Source organism: Hoplias malabaricus, chromosome 2 (genome assembly GCF_029633855.1).
Source record: "Hoplias malabaricus isolate fHopMal1 chromosome 2, fHopMal1.hap1, whole genome shotgun sequence".
Lineage (NCBI taxonomy): Eukaryota > Metazoa > Chordata > Actinopteri > Characiformes > Erythrinidae > Hoplias > Hoplias malabaricus.
The window spans coordinates 23,016,303-23,029,468 of NC_089801.1; the positions used below are offsets into that span (position 1 = coordinate 23,016,303).

At 39.0% G+C, this 13,166-nt stretch overlaps 1 protein-coding gene across 1 annotated transcript; it reads left to right on the forward strand.

Annotated features, from left to right (window-relative positions):
* The first annotated feature begins 1,305 nt into the window (after positions 1-1,305).
* On the forward strand, positions 1,306-12,870 carry si:ch211-283g2.1 (sodium- and chloride-dependent GABA transporter ine). Its single transcript, XM_066658457.1, has 13 exons — positions 1,306-1,543; positions 3,540-3,674; positions 3,911-4,115; positions 4,576-4,708; positions 5,306-5,440; positions 5,973-6,076; positions 6,171-6,295; positions 6,942-7,054; positions 8,868-9,008; positions 9,387-9,486; positions 9,766-9,866; positions 10,922-11,089; positions 11,536-12,870. The coding sequence occupies exons 1-13, from the start codon at positions 1,417-1,419 to the stop codon at positions 11,692-11,694; spliced, it is 1,746 nt and encodes a 581-aa protein (XP_066514554.1). The 5' UTR covers positions 1,306-1,416; the 3' UTR covers positions 11,695-12,870.
* Positions 12,871-13,166: the final 296 nt, after the last annotated feature.

A 13,166-nucleotide genomic window follows, 5' to 3' on the forward strand; every position in this document is an offset into this window, starting at 1 on the left:
ATTGTTATATCCCAAATGGCTCCCTACTCCCTACATGGTACACCACGTGGAAATTAAAGTCCAATTCCGGTCACCAATTAAACCCCTAAACTCATCGCTGTTCATCAAAATTGCACATTTAAAAACTATTGTATTTATGAAAAAAATCCCCCAATAAAATCTTAGAAGTGGCTCAGGTATAAACTAACACTTTCAGTACACACATATTTGGACCCAGACACATCCATGTTCCCAGGTGCCACTGATACTTACTGGTGTAAGTGACTTGGTCTTCAGATTTATGATATTAATTAGTCTTGTGTCTGCATCCTGTAAAATAATCTCCTTTTAAGTGAGTATTTTTAAAGCACTAATGCTCAGCCATGGTTTTGATTATTTTCTCATGATATGTCATCTTGCATATTTACCACACAGACATGTTAATGACCATAAATATTCACAACAACTTTAACGATTAAGTGTAGGATGTTATTTAATTCAAATATTCAATTACAGATAATAATAGATAAGAGTTTGCTGGTAAAAAGAGTAGGCAGCACCCAATGTGTATTCTCTCTCTCTCTCTCTCTCTCTCTCTCTCTCTCTCTCTCTCTCTCTCTCTCTCTTACACACACACACACACACACGACATCATGCTGAAGTATCTCTAAATTAACAAAACAGATTGGGCAGTTTGTTTTCTCCTCTAAATGTGTTGGGCATGGCCTGTGATGTTTTGCTCGAGGCAGTTAGGATGTGGCTGGCTTCATATATTCAGAGGAAATATGTGACTGGAGAGACCAAGCTAACAGATGTCAATTGGCAATGACTAAAATGTAGGAGAAAACAGAGTAAAAACGAAATGCAGGCAGAGGAATCCTGTTTTGTGAAATAGCTGTTCAACATTATCCTCAAAATGTCCAATATCTGAAACTGTGTTTATTCAGTGTTTACTTTTTACCCAAGCCTGGGAATGTAGGGCTTGCACATCATGATTAGCCAGCACACAGCTGCAAAACACTTACTCACATAGTTCTGACTAAGTTTGGTTAATGTTTTACTTTTTTTATAGATGATTTTATAAATATATGGCATAGGGAGAATAAGTGGTATAATTAAGGCAGTAATTATTAAAGTATTTTTGAGTACATTTTTAGAATTTACTTGTCTTTAGACATGTGGAACTTATATTAAAAATCCAATCTTTACAAGGTTTACAATGAGAAACTTTCCTGAAATGTCTTTACTCTCGCCCTGTTCGTCGGGTAAGACACCTCTGGTGGGATTCCCAGCTAATCATTAATGCCCATAAACAGTGATTATGTGACCAGGTTTCTTTTATAGTCTCACTTAAACCAAGCTTGTCTCACTCCCTGCGCTGGACCCTGGAGCTTTAGCAGGACACAACAGAGACAATATCAGTAAAGAGCCAGGGCCATGGAGCTTGAGGCTGGGAGGCCGACTTGGAGCAGGCAGATCGAGTTCACTTTGGCTGGGATCGGCTGCGCTGTGGGCCTGGGAAACATCTGGAGATTCCCATATCTTTGCTATAGAAGTGGTGGAGGTAAGAAGAGTCAGACATGTACACTGTGTGTTGAGATGTTTGTAAACACCACTTATACTGAATTCTGAATTAAAGTCTTCTAATTTAAAATGCACCCACTGTGGAAACAAGGGTTTAGTCATATGTACAAGTTTGTATATCGCAGCAGGTAGTGTCATGGTCACACAGCTCCAGGAACCTGGAGGTTGTTGGTTCAAGTCCTGCTCAGGGTGACTGTCTGTGAGGAGTTTGGTGTGTTCTCCCTGTGTCCACGGTCCAAACACACACATTGGTAAGTGGATTGGTGACTCAAAAGTGTCCGTAGGTGTGAGTGTGTGTCGCTCTGTGAAGGACTAGTGCCCCCTCCAGTGTGTGTTCTCGCCTTGCGCCCAGTGATTCTGCGACCCAGAACTGGTTAAGCGGTTACTGACAATGAACGAACGAATGAATAATGGGACTGTGTTCTCTGATCTCTGGACCTCTGGAACCGATGTGTATGAGTCTAAGGCCAACATACTCAGTGTCAGTCTAAGGATATTATGCAAGCTTTATTGTATAATCTCCATATTAATTTATTGTGAGTCATTTCAGTGTTAATAGAACAGGAAAATCAAAATGTAGTCATTAATTGTGTGTGTGTGTGTGTGTGTGTGTGTGTGTGTGTGTGTGAGAGAGAGAGAGAGAGAGAGAGAGAGAGAGAAGATAATTTTATTTTCAGTCATCATTTATAAGCCATATTTCAAAAGTGAATGAATACAGAAAAAGACTGATAACATGATAAAATACAATGCAATAAATATTATTACATAAGATAGGACACATTATCTTGAGTTCCACACCACACTCACTCATTCTGTACATAATTTAATACAGATTTTGTAAATCTGACAGAGTGCAAACACACATAGTGTTGAACTGTTTGTGTGATTTGAAGTGAGCCAAACTGTAGTTCATTCCTCCTTAAAATTCAACAGGCTTGACCCCAACACAGAAACTCAACCCCACATGATTCCACAATCATTACACAGCAGTTAGATCTGACCATGTAATTTGATGGAACATAGGCCACTCCTCCATGAGTGCTAATAGATGCGGTATATGAGACATTGCCCTATTGAACATTGAACTATTTTGGGGTTCCACCATTTTGTAGTGGTGTCCGACAACATAGTTCACAATTCACATTGCACTCAAACAATCCCACAATGCATCACAATAGGTAGTGTACAACTGATCTACCCTATCAAATAGCAGATACCCATAATACATGGCCTTGTTTGTTTACAAACTCCCATAAGGTCATTTACAGTTATTGTAATTTGTAATACATTGCATTTTGTGTTACTGCTTAGTTTATAATTAGTGTCTTGTTTGACATGATCCGTTTGTTCATTTGTATTAGTGATTTTTATTTTATATTTTATTAATAATTTGAGCACAATTTTAATGTGTTTTTAGAGTTCAGTTGGGGAGCTTGGAGAAAAATATATATATTTTTTAGAAGAGTGCAAAATGTAAGACATGACAGGACACTGTACATTTTAACTGTAAATTATTAATTTAGGTAAGTAACCGCTTATCCATTTAAGGTTCGCAGTTGTTTAGAGCCTACTCAGAATCACTGGGTGCAAGGAAGGAACACACACTCACACCTATGCACAGTTTTTTGAGTCGCTAATCCACCTACCATCGTGAGTGGGCACCCGGAGGAAACCCACCCGGACACTGGGAGAACACACCAAACTCCTCACAGGTCCCTGGAGCTGTGTGACAGTGACACTAATATATACACACAGTACAACCCCAATTCCAATGAAGTTGGGACGTTGTGTAAAACAAATGAATACAGAATACAATGATTTGCAAATCCTTTTCAACCTATATTCAATTGAATACACAAAAAAGATAAGATATTTAACGTTTAAATGAATGAACTTTATTGTTTTTATTTAGCAAATATTCACTCATTGAATTTGAGGCCTGCAACACGTTGACAAAGGATGTGTGTGTTGCTCAGGTGCATTTCTGGTGCCCTACCTGCTCATGCTGGTCCTTCTGGGTATTCCTCTGCTCTACATGGAGCTGACCTTGGGTCAGTACTTGAGGAAGGGTCCCGTCCATGCCATGGCCAAGGCGTGCCCTTTGCTAAAAGGTACATTATTTCCCATACTGTATTGTGCACTTCGGTGCCCAGAAATTATATACAATAGGTGTAGAATTGACTCAACACTGGTCATTTTCTGGCCACAGGACTGCTGTGTACCACATACACCATAGCCCCATGCAATGTGGAACAGTGGGACTATGTTCTCTGGAATGATGGGGCTACTGTCTCTGAATGACACATGCTTGTGTGTCATTAAACTGTGTCATGTCTTTTTCTCTCAGGTGTGGGCATAGCCACTGTGGCCATCTCCTTCATTATGTGTTCGTACTATAATTTGATCATCACATGGGCTCTCTACTACCTCTTCAGCTCCTTCCAGAGTCAGCTGCCCTGGCAGAGCTGTAACAACTCCTGGAACAGACCCAACTGCTCTGACAACTCCAGCTCTGCCCCCTTTGCCTCCACTGCCAGCCAGCAGTTCTTCAAGTCTGTCTCCCTCACATCTTACCTCACACATTTATATGGCCTCTTCTCTTCTCTTCTCTTCTCTTCTCTTTATATACAGCACACCCCAACACAGACCAATAAACTGCTTAAATCGACTGGTAGCAGTTTTTACTAACTCTTATTCAGCAAAAACCAGCAGAAAAAATGTGTTGAGTTTATGGAACCCTTAAAATTGTATGAGATTTTATGAGCTTTAAGCAGTGTTTACATATAAATAGTAAGTTTACACCTCACTGACTCATGCTTGTACACTTGTTTGAGTGTCTCATTTCATTTTAATTTTTGTCTGTGGAAATTACACCAGTGGTGTATGCTTAGTTGAATGGGTGCACTTTACAATAATTCACTAATTACATGTTTTTGGACATGGACAAATTAATGTTGTCCATTACAATATGTGGGCTACAAGAAAATATTGTGATGTTGTTTCTGATTTCAGTTATAAAATGCTGCAAAGAACCTCAGGATTGGAGGAAACAGGTGCTATGAGATGGGAACTCTTTCTCCTGCTGCTGCTGGCATGGCTCCTTGTTTATTTCTGCATCTTCAAGGGGGTCAAGTCCACTGGAAAGGTAAATGGGTGGAAGGATGACCAAGAGGATGGGAAGTGTAGTTGTGGAATACGGGATTTGGTTTATCACAGGGGAAGTGCAGACACACTCAAGTGCAGTGAGGAAATATTACTAGTGAGTGATGATTACGGGGGTTGGAAGGCAAAACTGACTAATGATTGTTTATCAAAAATTTGCATTAGTGCCATGTGTTAGTCACAACCCCCCCACCCCACCATCACAAAACATGCCACCGAACTGGGATGATGACATGCTTCCTCTGAGACGTGCAGTGCCAGCCACTGCCTCTTTTCGAACTGGCTGTCAATGCAATATCTTTGGACATCTCTGTGGAGGAGAATGCCAGCTGTCCCAGTTCTACTCTGTCAGTCAATAGACATCTGCACTGAGCAGCATTGCATTTGTGTGGTAAAGGGAGAGGGGGGACATCCCACCCACCCAGAGAGCGTGCCTGATTGTGATCTGGGACTCCTGGCCTCAGATGGCTGAGGAATCAAATTAGCAATGATCCAATGATTGAGCCAATGTGTATACCACTGCACCATGTGCCCACACCATGTATCGTTCCTTTACACTCACTCTGTGTGTGATCTGTAGGTGGTGTATTTTACAGCTCTATTTCCTTACGTCATCTTGGTGGCTCTGCTCATTAACAATGTCCAGCTTCCAGGAGCTTTGGCAGGCATCAAGTTTTTCATCATTCCTGAGTGGGAGAAGCTGCTGTCTATGGAGGTATGAGAAGGGTATAAAGGAGACGTCTTATATCACATGTTAAGGTCTGATTACATGAAGAAAATTTAGCTTAAGTTCATTCATTTATTCATCTGTAATCACTTACCCAGTTCAGGGTCACAGTGGGTCTGTAGCCTACCCAGAACCATCAGGCGCAAGGCTAGAACACACATTGGAGGGGTGCCAGTCCTTCACAGGGCGAATTTTTCTTTAGTTAATATATTTTAATGATTTGCCAAATCACTTTGTGCCTTTAGAGAGGGATGTGGTTGTATACCCCTCTAGGCAACACTTGGCCCTGAGCATGGTGACACTGGCCTGCTCCCATTCTACTCAAAGGGGATTATCCAAGCTCTTTATATGCAACTGAACACCATCTAAATGTAGCAGAATTCAAAAATGAGACAGGAGTGTCTAGATACTTTTTGACCCACAGTGAAGATGTAAAACTGTAGGTCCATGACTGTGACTAAAACACAGTATCTTTCTCATTTATAATTTTGTCTCATTTTGTATTTTCTGTGGTCCATAGGTGTGGGTGAATGCAGCTGCTCAGATCTTTAACTCCATTGGGATAGGCTTTGGGTCACTGATGGCTATGGCCAGCTACAACTCCTTCAACAACAATGTCCTCAAGTAAGACTGATATTTTATACAACTCTAAAAAGAACTGTAACCTGAATATTTGAATTATTCCATTTGTTTGTGTGTTTGTCTGTGTTTATTGTAGGGACACTTTAGCTATTGCCATCACTAACTCACTGACCAGCATTTTGGCTGGTTTTGTGATATTTTCTGCATTTGGATACATGTCTTACCTCCAGAATATTCCAGTTAGTGACATTGCAGTTGATGGTGAGTTGCAAGATCTTGGGCATATTATTTAACATTTGCTCTGGTACATTTGCAAGAATCAAATTTCTTTGGCGTAATCAGTTGTTTAACCATAAAAAATTCATTCTTATTTGTTTTACATTTTTTCTGTAAACAAAACTTTACAGGAGATGAAGTATCGTGTTCCTTTTTATTCACTGAATGAACTGATAGAGTGCATCCCCCCACAAGGGTGCAGCCATGATTTTAAAATAGGTTTATGTCTTGTGTATCTGATTCAGCCAAGCCAATAGGTGTCAGTATAAACATAAAGAAGAATCAGGTTTTGTTGACGTCGGCACGGTGGTGTGTTGAGCATGGCACAGATCCAGGCACCTGAAGGTTGTGGGGTCAAGTTCCGCTCCAGGTGACTGTCTGTGAGGAGTTTGGTGTGTTCTCATTGTGTCCGAGTGGGTTTCCTCCCACAGTCCAAAAACACACGTTGGTAGGGTGTGAGTCCATGTAGGCTTCGGACCCACCGCGAACCTGTACTGGATAATATAATATTATATAATATAATGGATGAAATGTTTTGTTGCTTCTTTAACGCAAATCTGTTTAGCATTTTTTTCTTTAATAAATGTGCTGATATATTAACTTGTGCAATACTCATTTTATATTTCTGCAGGTCCAGGCTTGGTGTTTGTGGTTTACCCACAAGCTTTTGTGACAATGCCAGTCGCTCCAATGTGGGCAGTGTTCTTCTTCTTCATGCTGCTCTGCCTTGGTCTGGACAGTGAGGTATAAATCAGATATACACACCTTTCAGATATACACACAACTCTTGAAAGTTACATCAGCTGGTCAGGGTTCATTACTAAGTGTGGCATGGTGGTACAGCAGGTAGTGTCACAGTCACACAGCTCCAGGGACCTGGAGGTTGTGGGTTCGAGTTCCACTCCGGGTGACTGTGAGAAGTGTGGTGTGTTCTCACTGTGTCTGCATGGGTTTCCTCCGGGTGACTGTCTGTGAGGAATGTGGTGTGTTCTCACTGTGTCTGCGTGGGTTTCCTCCGGGTGCTCCGGTTTCCTCCCACAGTCCAAGAACACAATTTGGTAGGTGGATACAAATACAGAACCAGAGAGAGAGAATTTTGGCTTTAGTGATGTAACTTTTGTTGTGCGGTTGTATTATAAACAGCATATAGGTTTATCTTCCCTGTGGTAATTACACTTTTTAGTTAATATTTGATAATGTTCTTGTAGCAAGTTATTTCACTGTAAAATTTAGGTTGGGAGCTCATCCATTTGTGACGTTCAGTAGCTTGGCAGAAGTTAACTTAAATGCCTGATGTACATTTGTATTAGCTTAACGCTAACAAACTAAAATACCACAGGGACACTAGCAGAAATTAACATAGTTGTACATGAGCTTAATCTATATTTTCTGACAACGTTTGTCCTTTATGGATCAAAATGAAGGCTTTATTAGTGACAGGCTGTTACTGTAGAAGAAACTAGAAGCTGGTATGTAAACAATGTTACTGTTAGTATTTTGATTTAGTTTTGGCTTCAGCTTGGCTTGCAAATTGTTTAGGGTCCATATTTTTAAAAGACACAGGGGAAAAAAGCTTCTTTAAAGTTTGTAATGGTCTTGGTTATTATAATCTGAACACCATTGTGACCCAGAAGCAGCACATCTGCTCTCAGAGGCTTTATAAAGCTATCTCCAGATGTTTAGCATCTACAGCTTAGTAACTGACCTAAATTGAAGCATTATGGTGTGTTGACTTGCAGGAAGGATGTGGACAAAGATGTGTGCTATTCTGCTTTGTTGTGTGATTATCAACAGAGAGGAAAAAATCTAAGTGGAAACTGGTGAAGGTTTGAAGGGTAACATTATGAGATTCAGATAATTGTTCAGATGTCAAGCTTAAATTTATTTAGGGATAATATGGGATGCTAGTTTGGCAAGTGTCTGTAACGCTATATTTAAACAATGCTATGTTTTTATTGCAAGTGCCTCAAAGGATTGTGATTATAAGAGGTTTTAGGCATTAATCTACATGTTGAACTTGATTAATGATGATATAGAGCTTTCTCTTTCACCTTAAAATGAACTAAATTTGTTTCCATCATTCTGGACACATCTCAAATACAATAACTGAAACAAATGACTAACAGTCCTTTGAAGTTACCAAACCAAAATGACATAGAATATTTAAATAGTATTATTAATATAACTGTGGGGAGCACAGTGGTGCAACAGGTATCTAGTATTGCCACACAGCTTCATGGTCTTGTGTCCTCCAGTGGTATCCCTGTTTTGTGATGTTTGTTTCACCGGGGTGCTCCACCAAAATCCAAAATCACACACTGTGGATTGGCTTTTGCAGAATTGCCCTCAGGTGTGAGTGTGTGAGTGACTGGGTGAGTGGATGAAGCCCTCTGATATACTGAAACCCTGTCCAAGGTGTGTTTTCTGGCCTTGAGCCCAATGATTGCAGGTAAGCTCAAGATACACACTGAACAGGGTTAAACAGTAACAGAAGATGAGTGAATGAAGGCATGATGTACCTGAAAATAAATGTGTGTGTGTGTGTGTGTGTGTGCAGTTTGCCATGGTAGAAGTCATGGTGACCAGTCTAATGGACAGTTATGGTAAACCATTGCTGAAGTATCTGAGGCAGAAGGAACTGCTGGTTCTGGTGGTGTGCACCACTGCATTTCTCCTTGGCATTCCTCATGTCATGCAGGTAACCTCACATTTTTAAATTTAATATTACCATTCATATCTATGACAAACTGAACATTAAAGGGTCCAGATCCATAATTTTTCACTTTTAAAATTTGTCATGATTCATTCCTAAAATACAATTATCCAGTCTTAATTTTTCACATTTTATTGTACATTTAATATCAATATTTTGCAAATTAGATTCCATATTGTCGTTTTTGGAATGAATAATGAATAAACCAAAAGAAATTGTCCAAAATCACACGTGAAAAATCTTCTTTCACCAATTTCTCTTTGAATTGATGAATGTATGGAATGTTAAATCAGGAAAATATGGCTTCCCATGATATGGGCCTTTTAACAGAGAAATAAATTGCTAATCATTCTGTTTTCTCAGTCTGGGATCTACGTGTTTCAGCTGATGGACCATTACACTGCCATAGTGTCCATTATGTTCCTGGCCTTTTTTGAGGTCGTGGCTATTTGCTGGTTGTATGGTACGAGTACAAGCAGAACACCCTTTAGCTTAAAATATTATTTAACTTTCTCTGACTATTTTTCACATGGCAAATATTTGGTTCACACAATATGTATTTAATTGTTATCATGAAGTTTAAAAAGAAAAAAGGAGAGAAAATCGCTATATCATGCAATAGTGGTAAAGGAAAATGACAGCAATGCTATAAAAATGTAACCATCACAAACATATTTTAAAAAATAAATATATATATATATATATAAACAAAGGCCTGAATGTTTATTCCTTCTGTCCCCAGGGGTAAAGCGTATGTCCAGTAATATAGAGGAGATGACTGGGAAAAGGCCCAATATTTTTTTCAGGATTTGCTGGATAGTGATATGTCCTCTGCTGGTCACTGTGAGTAGTACGGGTCAATGTGTTCCACTCTGAAATACACTTTGTACATTTTTTGTGTGGCTTTGTAATTTTTCATTACTATCTTATCTCAGTGAATTAACCCTAACTGACCAGGCTTTAAAGCCAGTGAGAAATCACTCTGGACATATTTCAGAAAATAATTAATTGATATAATATATGCTAATATTTGCTAATAATTTTCGTGCTTTCCTACAACCGGAAGGGTGAACTTGCTATAAGGCTAATGTGGCTAGCATATAACAGTCTTCCTCCTAACTCTGGCTGTCCCCCTATTTCCGGCCACTGTCGTATATGGTGCAATTCCGCTCTCTCTCTTCGCCAATCACAGTAGGTAAAACAATAAAACGTATGTTCACAACTTAGTAGGGCATTTAAACATTAGTCTTGCAAAAAATCACATATCTAAACAATATTTAAGTATCTCTAACAGTGTTGTAATTCTTTGTGTCCAAAACTGCATGTGGAACACAACACATTTCCATTTCGTGACAGATATTTCCCTCAGTGTAAAAGTTAGCTTACCGGTTAGCTTCCTTTTCTCTGAGGGGAAAATCTACCGCCACTGTAATCCTTACATGTAGAGTACGGATACTAACACAGGACAAACGTAATCTCATTGTGAACCTCTCAAAACCACTGAATGTGGTAGCAACGTTTGACTGTCACAAGCAGGGGAGGTGGCCTAAGTTAGGGGGCACCAATAATCTTAGCAGTATTGGCACCTACTTAAACATAAGCGTTTTTATCTAAAAACATATTTTCTTTCAAAGTCAATCAAGTCTTGGACATTAATCTACACACATGACTCCTGAAAAATGTTGATTTGAGTGAGTAAAGTCCTTCTATTTATTTACAGTTAGCTAAGATTTCTGATATTGTATTTACAAGTGGCCGGAACTAGGGGTACCAACATTAGCTAACAGATTCACTACCCATATGAACAGCTTGATGTTCTCTGAGGGCAAATAATATAAGAGGAAAACAATGATATTTTACTTCCTAATTGCTTCTGTGATCGGTTCCTTCTTCCTCAGATTATTCTAGTGTTCTCAGTAATTCAGTTTAAACCGGCACGCTATGAGAGTTATGTTTACCCAGACTGGGCTCAGGGGATTGGCTGGGTCATCGCAATGGCCTCCATCATTTGGATCCCACTTGCTGCAGTGCACACACTCTGGGTCTTGCCTGGCTCCTTCACTGAGGTAATAACTTTGCCTCTAAACCGCCACCCCACACCATCACACAAAATAAACTGTTTAGCATTGGCAGAGAGGATTTGGCTAATTTTTCATAGGCGCAACTCACATCCTCAGCTCTACTGCTCCTCCCACAAATGCATGTTCCTTACAAATGTGGCACCATTTAAAAGGGAAATTAACAGGCTTTCCAACGGTATAAGATTTATTGTCAAGAATTTTTATAAGAAGGAAATAATCTAACAAACACAAATTTCCTTACTTTTTTGCTATGTTTATATACTGCTATCTATGTATCCATATATGTTTTGACTCTCAAAGATTAAATCTTTAGCTACAGTATTGGTAGTTTAGCATTTGCTTGGTTGTAGTATAAAATTACATAAATCATTTTTGGTTTTCGTCGATTACTTGCAGTACAATGTTTTAAAAAGTCCCTTTTCTCCTTTAAGAAATTGAGGAAGTCCATCAGACCATTTGCACTGGACGAAGCTGAATCGAGTCCGTACTACCTCCAGAAGACAGGAGTTATTGAAGTAACATCAAATCTCACTGTTATCAGCTCCATTTTCCCTCTGCCTGAAAAACCTCCAATACAGACCAATTTATGAGGTGATGTTCTCGAATCTCAGGCTACAGCAGCTCTCCGATAGACCTTACTGGCTTTGCTACTGGTCGGCTGTGGAGGCCACTATGGAAATGGACATGCAGGGAGCTTTACGCCATCCAGGAGGATTCAGAGGAGCACTCAGAGATGCTCTGTAAATTACACTCCATTTTTAAATGTTTTCTAACCCAATCACACCATATGGACCTTACATCCTGTGTTGATCTTAACAGAGCAGTCTGTGGATTTTATGATTAAAAGTAGCAGAACTATTTTAGATATTATTATGATTATTTAGAGTTTTTTATTTTTCTATAAAGTGTAACATACAAGATGATGGACCAAATTTCTTTGTAGTCCATAAATGAACCAGTTTATTCACCACACAGTGATCCCCACATTAGGGACGGCCTTGTTTAAAAGACATCCTCTCAATAAGTGTCAGTAATGTGGAAGTTTTATACCATTGAAGAACAACCATTGGAGAGATTAAATGACTGCTCTTTGAAGGCAGTAGGGCAACTTTCTCAAACGAGATAATCATCTTTTGTCAAGTCTCCTGCCTCATGATTGATCCTCTATTTTTAGATATGAAGCATTTTGCACATTATTATAACTCACACATCTTTCTGATCATTTTTCTTAACACATTAAACTTGTTAGTAATAACACAAGGCTACTATATTAAAGCTATTTTTTATTTATCCAAAAATTCTATTTTACTGAAATGTTGGGATTCTTAAGTTTTAAAAATAGTCAACGGGTTTTTGGCGCCACTTTCTGGTCAGAGAAAGTACTGCACTTCTAAAGGTATTTTGAAAACGACAAAAACCTATGAATTTTTATTTTATTAGGTACAGCTAGTCACAAAAGCAAGACCTGATATTAATATTAATCTGGTCAAGTTAAGCCTTACATCACTGAGAGTGGAAATGCTCCACTGAAAAGTGAAGGACACTTGAACACACACTTCAGCACCCAGCCTCTGAGTAAGATACACTTAGATTAAGTTTTTATCTCTCAGAGTCCAAAGGGTGAAGTTGGTAAATGTGTTTCAATTCCTCTTTGATTTTTCCATCTATCGTTTCCACAGCTGACTTTTCTTTTGTGTGTTTTGGTAGAATTTACGCAATAGAGGGTTCAGTAATGATTTGAGATTAAGTCACATTTATCTGTTGCAAAACAGGGCTCCTTTACAAAAATAGCTTAGGCCTAATGTGGAATTTCACACTTTTTTTCTGAATATGTGCAAAATTAAACTGATGAGCTAAAAATGGCTAACTCTTCATTGTGATTCCTATCATCGCCACTTCAGATTAAATCTGGGTCTGTGAGTATTCTACAATGCAACTTTTCATATCAACCCACTTAAATATATTGTTTACATATTCATTTTATAAATCACTGAAATTCCACTTACATTTGCCCCATTCAAGGTGTGTTCCTGCCTGTGCCCAATAATTCAGGGTAGGCTAA